The sequence below is a fragment of the Hippocampus guttulatus genome, chromosome 8 (assembly GCF_054856545.1).
Source record: "Hippocampus guttulatus isolate MCC_2025c chromosome 8, RoL_Hgut_1.0, whole genome shotgun sequence".
NCBI lineage: Eukaryota > Metazoa > Chordata > Actinopteri > Syngnathiformes > Syngnathidae > Hippocampus > Hippocampus guttulatus.
Window position 1 is genome coordinate 3,196,905 of NC_141268.1, and position 8,297 is coordinate 3,205,201.

General features: G+C 40.5%; 1 protein-coding gene across 2 annotated transcripts in view; it reads left to right on the forward strand.

Moving 5' to 3' along the window:
• nampt2 (nicotinamide phosphoribosyltransferase 2) overlaps window positions 1–5,408 on the forward strand; it is a 30,857-nt gene extending 25,449 nt beyond the window's left edge. For both annotated transcript variants that reach the window (XM_086118265.1, XM_086118267.1), the window contains one exon: window positions 777–5,408. In XM_086118265.1, the coding sequence (XP_085974391.1) occupies window positions 777–938 (162 nt within the window). In that variant the 3' untranslated portion in view covers window positions 939–5,408. The remainder of the gene's footprint in view (window positions 1–776) is intronic.
• The last annotated feature ends 2,889 nt before the right edge of the window (window positions 5,409–8,297 follow it).

The following is an 8,297-nucleotide window of genomic DNA, read 5'->3' on the forward strand; positions in this document are numbered from 1 at the left end:
TATACTGTATATCAACAACTCTGCAATTCCAGTGATCCCCTTATATTTGCTGTTCAACTTTCACAAATTCACTGAATTGTATTATATATTTTTTTGGGGAACCTTTCCTTTTTTGTTGAAAACTCTTCTCTTTGCTGTTTTAGCTGTATTTTTTTGAACAAGCTGGTGGCAAGTAAGTACTGTATTGTTGAGTTGCTTCAAGGTGTTTCACTTAGACATTGGTAGTGCTTTGTCACTGTCTCGTGGCATCTCAGTTACTTTTGGCTTTTTGCTATTTATAGCAGTGCCTTTGCTGTAACGCTCGGTTTGAATTTACATTGTCAGACAGGTAATTTGTGTACAATCCATATCAGATGGTGGTTATTGTTTGCTGTTACGTAAAACTGTCCTAAGTTATTGTCAAGGTATTTCAATTACTGTCTTGTAAATTCCTCTCATGTAGCTCAATAAAGTAACTCTAAATGTATTTTCCTGTTGTACTTATGACATTACAAAATTTGAGCTTGAACATAAGCTAAATATTGTTGTCTTCATTAAGATGCTGCTATTTTATACAACAGAGCAGAAACAGGCAACCCTTTTGTTCTTGTGTGCCATATTAGTGTTATTAATACAAATGATGTCCACTTTCCAAATGGTTTTAGAATTTGTGGGGAGAGGAACGTCGCATCTTGGTGGTGTATTTATTAGAACATTTTAACTCCTCAACGTAATTTTTATTGTAGGCTTTGGAGTGCTGCTGATCTCAATGTTTCATGTTTTCTGTGTCCTTTCAGGATCTACTGGTGACTGTGTTTGAGAATGGATGCCTTCTGCAGAATTACTCCCTGGAAGAAATCCGTAAGAATGCCAGACTGCGGGAAGAAGAGATGACGCCGACCATGCATAACCACAAAGAGGAGCTGCTGCACAAGCACATCATCAATGGGACTCATTAGACCAGATTCTAAACCTGCTGATGTGTGTACAGGTGTGTAGCTTGGGGTGCCTCGTTTTCTTAAATCTACCGAAAGGAGGAATATGCAAGGTTTTACCTTTTTATTTTAAACCAATACACAAAAAGCTGCATATGGCAACCGATACACACAGAGTATAATCTCAAGCAGTCCACCGAGGACATTTTTTTGCTTCGATAGATTAACTCTAAACACGTTCATTCTGAGCCAGCAACATCTTGGTCTTGATGACAACCGAAACTCAGGGCCAGCAATGTTTGCAAGGTTGTTGTCCCCCCCAACCTTGAAGTATAAATTTTAAGATTTGTCGCCTGTTTTTTTATAGTGCATGAAGTATCTCTACATCAATACTCTTCCGATTGTTTTTGAGCTTGTCTTTGTTCTCTTGCTATTCTATAATGGAGTTTGAAGCAAACACTCAAATATTTTTATGTCAAACCATAAACTGTTAGTGAGAATAGTAGTGCTACTTAGAATGAGTGTCACAGTGTAGTACCATATTTTTCGGACTAGAATTACCACCCAAACCGATGGATAGTTTGGCTGGTCCGGCGACTTATACTCAGTTTTGACTTGTATATATTCAAATGACAGCTCGGACTGGCACCCACAATCCCCCGTTCCCTTATTGTGTTGACTTTGGTGCAATACCACACCCTTGTTTACACCAGCCGTAATGCACCAACAATATTTGCCAACTGCCGAAAGAAAGTAGAAGAAGAAATGACTGAATAATCAGAAAAACAGTAGTCATGGCAACAAATGTGGGGACGCATCGCTAGTTTAGCATGCGGCTTCCGTGCACCACCAGGATTTACAACATCTTAAGGTGCAATGATCAACCACAATATGATTATTTAATTTGAAAGGGGACAGTGCAATTTCACAAAACACATGATGAAAAATGGTTGGGGGGGAAAAAAAGCCAGAATTAACTAAAAGGTAATTCACATAGATCTGGACATGTAGCATTTCTCCTCTGTTAAGAAAAATATGCAGTTCAACTGCCAGCCTGTTTATCCTGGAACATTAACCTCATCATTTCAGATCGAGTATTCACTGAGCACAAATGAAAATGCCTTGTTTGGTGTCATTTTATTTCATCCATCGGTGCTATTAATATGAACTATAATTCTGCTGTTTTGGCAAAACATTTGTTTGATCAACGTTTTGTCATGCTGTTCTCCACAAACTACATTTTAAATTGTTCTTTGAGAATTCTCTTAACTCATTCGTGGTTGGACCGTGTCTTGTCTATTGATGTTAGTAATTTATCCTTCCATTTTACGAACCGCTTAATCCTCACTAGGGTCGCGGGGAGTGCTGGAGCCTATCCCAGCTGTCTTCGGGCAGCAGGCGGGGTACACCCTGAACCGGTTGCCAGCCAATCGCAGGGCACACAGAGACGAACAACCACGCGCGCTCACACTCACACCTAGGGACAATTTAATGTGTTCAATCAGCCTGCCATGCATGTTTTCGGAACGTGGGAGGAAACCGGAGCACCCGGAGAAAACCCACGCAGGCCCGGGGAGAACATGCAAACTCCACACAGGGAGGAGCTGGAATTGAAGTCGCACTGTGAAGTCGACGTGCTAACCACTGGACTACCGGGCCGCCGTTAGTAATTTATGTCCAGAGTAAATTTGGTCTTCAGCTGTTACGCCGTGTTTCCTCCAAGAGTTTAGGCTATCAAGGCTGGCCTGCCTTTGCATCATCGGTGCGTACACTGCCAGAAAAAAAGGTAATGTAGGCATCCATTTTTGTTCATCAAGGTAGAACCTTTTGTCATCTAACTTGTACAATTGAACCCAGAGGTACAAACATCACCTTTTTATGGTTACAAAAGGTACAGAAATCACCCAAACTGCGAAAGAAGCCATGTCTGTACTTTTTTGCTTCCATGTAAGGATATAAACACTTGCTAGGCCTATGTGAACGCCTTTGAAGGAGCCCACTCTTGCACGCAGTTGAATGAAATAAACAGTAGTCGTCATCTAGAGTAGAGATGAGGCAATTTAAAAGATGGTACGGCGTACGTCCTACCTCATCAGTTATGACAAAAATGCAATAAAAATATGGACAAAATATGTCCTTTTTTATGTGTTTTTTTAATTGAACCAGAGCAGGTCACTGCTTTGTTGAAGGAGCCAAACAAACCCAGTGCGTCTCCTCTGCATGACGAGTCCACCATCCATCACAACAGCCGCTTGTCCAACTCGCCAGATGCGTTCGTCCTGACTGATCATGGATCCATATATAGCAGGAATGCGGCCGATTTAGATTGGATTAAGACCTTGGCCAAAATGCCGAGTAGGATACTGGTTACATTAAGCCATTTTAAACTTTAAAGTTTTGGGCATTTTAAGAGTAATAACAGAGGTAGGCAGCCAACAGTCTACTCACACTGCACTGAACAGTTGAAGGTGATGAAGTTGGAAAATATACATAACGTGTGTGGGGCTTGGAATGTTATTTGAGTAGACACTGTATGATGTAGATATGCTGATTTGTAGTGCACTCCATTTACCATTTTAACTCATTCAAGGATGGGTTTTTTTCAATTTTTTTAAAGAATCGAGGCATTTAATCCCAGGTACGTCTTGTACGTGTATTTTCTTTTTCATATGGTATGGTAAAGAAAAATCTAAAAAATGGCTGGCACAAAATTTAATCACAATGGATTTTTCATCTGTTGGACTGTGACATGTTTTTCTTTTGTTTTTACATGCGAGTGTGCCCGTTCATGGTAATTATGTAATAAACCCTGCCTCTTTTCTGTGTTCGAAGAGTTTCCATTAACTTGAGTGACTGTAAAATGCCCGAAAAAGAAATAAAGGCTGGCATTATTTCTACGTTCTTATTCTGTAATGGGGATGAACGGGTGGAAGTACTACAAAGTGATTTGTTTGTCATCCAGTTTTCAACGTTATTACAACTTCGGTGATCAAGTGTGCTAAGGAAAGTCATTTTATATTGCTGAAAAATTAATCAAAGTGTTGGCATTAACATTATTCTTTGCAATGTTAAGGCGGTACTTCATTGAGCAGCGAAGGTTTGTAGAAATGTGTGCGTTTTGAAATGTTGTTTTTTTTAAGAGTTTGTTCAAGGTCACAAACGGTCACAAAAACATTCAGCAACAATATTAATGGTCTCCGTTTTTCGTTTTGCAAAGAAATTTTGGACACGTTCAAAATTTGATGCCGTCAAGAAAAGCTGCTTGCGACCAATAAAACTGTTTGGGAATGTCTGACGAACGTCTTTGCAGCTGATTGCAACAATCAATGAACCCTAACAACAACCCCCCCAAAAAAAATGACAGTCACTATGTGCGCACTTGAGAATTTAACACTGTAGTATGAGTCAGTTATATTGGTACCTTTTAGTCCAGTGGTGGGCAAACTACGGCCCGCGGGCCGAATCCGGCCAGTTGGTCTTTCTAATCCGGCCCGCCGAAGGTTGGTCCACAATTAAGATTCGATGTGAATGATTGCATTCATTTCAATTGGACTTGTAATGACAGGCATTTCACCGCCAGGTGGCGCATTGACTTGAAGTTGCAGAACACGGGGGGGCGGGGCAATCTTTTCGACCACCTAGTACCTCTATATTTTGTATGTATTCTGTATTCTACTTCTACTGGTCTGATCACAACCCATCTGCAGCGATGCACAGGCTAAAATAGGTCATCAACAACACTTTTGTCATTTAAAAAAAGTATATTAATACCGTACTTTCATGCTTTTGTTCTGTTGATGTTTGATATGGACTGTCAACAAATGCAGTTTTTTTTAAATGTACCATAGCTCGTGCTGACCTGGCCCTTCTGTCAAATTTTAAAAGTCAATGCGGCCCCCGAGCCAAAAAGTTTGCCCACCCCTGTTTTAGTCACTTGAAACATGAAAACATTGTTGCAGTCTTGTGAAAAACACGTATGTCCATTTTTAAATATATATTTTTGTAACTTTTATCTTAACGGGAAGTCCAAAAGGCGGTTCAGCCTCACATTGCAGAGGTGCAGGGTTTGATTCTGGCTCCGGCCTTCCTGTTTGGAGTTCTCCCCATGCCTGCATGGGTTTTCTCTGGGTACCCTGGTTTCCTTCCACATTCCAAAAACATGCATGGTCGGTTAATTGAAGACTCAAAATTGTCCCTATGTGTGATTGTGAGCACAAATATTTGTCTTTGTGTGCCCTGCTGGTAACCAATTCAGAGTGTGCCCCGCCTGCTGCCTGATGACAGCTGGTATGGCCTCCAGGGCGTCCGCGATCCTCTGAAGCAGTTTGGATAATGGATGGACGGATGGATGGGACGTCTGAAATGTCGACACTCCAATGTAAACATTTTTACGAGTAAAATGGACATACATGTTTTTCACTGTGCAGCAACAATATACAAAAGCAAAACTATAATTCTCTGTGGAAATGATTTGAATAAATGTTTTTTAGTGAATTTGCTGCATCAATGTTGACATGTAGTTGTCGAGTGTCTTATTTGTTTTGCAGCCTGTCACGCCAAAATGACACAAAATCATTTTTAACCTCTTCATAAATTCTGTTTACATTAGAGAATTTTAGGCAAAAATATTTGTGTTTATGTAGAGCCAAAATATGGGAATTCTACATGGATATATTTTAATTTAATTGCCATAAATGCAAGAGAATTGTGACTTTGTAATATGATTTCCTTCATTCAAAGATGCACTCCTTCCCTTTAAATATGTAGAGAGTTTTTATTGTTGCCATGGGTGTATTAAATGGCTTAACAAACTGGGATTTCCGAATGCCTGAAGTGAACACAAAATAATATCACACGGACACACTATTTTGGTCATTATCATGGCTTTTGTCCAAGCATCAAAATAATATTCGGGAATATTCTTTTATCAAATGGCATAAATTTTACTCCTCCACCCCATCAAAAAAATAAATACCGGCACATGAATGAAAGGGGAAGTCAACCCTAAAATCTTCTTTGCAATATGTTCTATGCAGCCCCACTAGTCGAAACACAGTATTCTGATTTCTGTTTGTGGAGTATTAATTCAGCAGCGAAAACCTGTTTTTATCCATCTCATAGTGTGGCTGGCTACTTTGCCACCTGATGTCGACTCAAAATGACATCACAATTGCTCAGGGCTCGAGACATGACCAATTCTCCTCAGACTTTTACAGGATTGCCCACAATGACAACCTGGAAAAAAGATTCTCTTTTCATTTTTGCAAATGTAATGTAACAGATTGGTTTTTAATCATCTCCAACACAGCCCGCCTGTTTCTCTCTCAAGCTAACACAGAAGTTTTGGAGCATGCTTTTATTTCCTGTTGCTTAGTTAATTGCAATGCCCTGCTTTCTGGTCTTCATAAAAAGAGTATTTCAAGGTGAGAGTTACTCCGGAACTCAGCCACACGAGTCCTGACTAGAGGGTGGGATTCCATTACACCAGTTTTAAAATTGCTGTATTAGCCCCCCTGTGTGTTTCAAGATTGATTTAAAGATGGTTTTATTCATTTTTGAATGCCAAAACGTTCTTAGGCCATCCTATTTATCAGACTTGCTTTTATCCTATCAATCCTCGTGCATCCTGAGGTCCTTTGGCACTGGTGTTTTAATTATTCTTTGGGTGAGAACCAGAACACATGGTGAGGCTTCATTCAGCCATTTCGGTCCCCAGCTAGGGAATAGCCAGCCAAAGGACATCAGGTCTGTAGAAATGGTTGATGTTTTTCCGAGGAGGCTTAAGGCACATCTTATTAGTTTAACTTTTGGATAACTTATTTTAATTATTTTTTAGTGCCAATGTTTCCTAATGAGGGGCCTTCACACTGGGAGGTGTCGTTTTTGTCAGCGTGGATGAGCTCCCTTTGGGTGCTCTTTTCTTCATCTGGTTTCTCTGTGCCATGTTTTAATATAGTTTATCAGGTTATGTATGCGTGTGTCATGTTTCAGTTTGTGACCAACAGGTGGCACTGTGGGGCTTTTCCCTGCAGCTGCACACCTTGTTGGTCGTTAGCCAATTATGGCTATAAAAGGACTCCCACCCGACTACTCATGGTCGGGTCATTGTTGCTCTTCCTCTGCTGCTGTCATGTTTGTTTGTTTTGTCATGTTTAGGACATATTTCTGTTACTATTTTTACAGTTTTTCAGCTTCTGCCATGGTTTTTGTTTGATACTTGGGATTCGTTTTGTTGTTAGGACTTTGCTTGTGTTGGATGTAGTTTCTGTGTTTTAATACAATCTGTCAATCCCTGCTCCTCTTTCATGCCTGCTTTTTGGAGTCCACCAACACCTCGCAAACGTGACAGCGTGTTTTGTATGTTTGCACTCGCATGTGTGCGTGCGCGCATGTGTGCGTGTGTGTCTGTGCAAGCACGGGCATGCTTGTGGTGATATGTATCTGTGCATGTTTGGAGAAGTGGGACGGTCCTCTTTTTATGTTGTGTTTTGGATGTTTTAATTGCACAGCACTTTGAGTTGCATTTTTATGTCTGAAAGTGCTATTTAAATGAAATTTGATTGATTGATTGATAATTCCATGTCTATACCTTAAAAAACTATTTGGTTGCTTTCGCCATAAGCTTTGGATCATTGGCCGCCTGCGCAGTGAAGTGCCATCAAATAGGTTCTGAAGCATTTGGCTGAATATCAACAGATGAATTTGACTGAAACACTTTGGAATCCATTTTGCTGCATTGTTAGAGATGGCGCTACGCCGGGACTCGTCGATAGGTCAGTCAGAAATCTGTCTAGCCCCAATTAAGAAACTCCAGCATTTTATTTGATATTTGAAAATATTTTTTTCAAGGTATTTTCTTAGCCACCTCTGTATCGTTCTAGCCCCAGGAGAGAAAATAAAACATCCTGGAGCCGTCCCTGTTGTCAGCAGTCACATCACCCGCCTGGCCATGGAACAGCTGAGCAGCCAATAGCAAATCACTTGAAATCTATCGGACATATAAAATGTTCATTCAGGTTACCAATTCTACACTTCTAAATGTAGATAATTTATGGGTTTTAATTACATTTGCGTACATGCATACCATATTAATACCTTACGTCATTTAATAAAATAACATTTGTTCACGGAAGCTTATTCGCTTTCTTTTAAACTTTTCGCGAGCCGCTTTGTTGTTCGCCCCCCCCCCCCCCCCACACACACACACACACTGCTGCCTGACAGCTGATTAGTTGTCTGTTGTCGTGGAGATGTCCGAGACCGTAGGTGGGGGCGAGATGTGGGATTAACACACACACACACACACACACACACACACAAACTACGTGTGCATAATGGCCTTTCCATAGTACTAGATAAAATCCTCCTGCCAACTTAATTCCA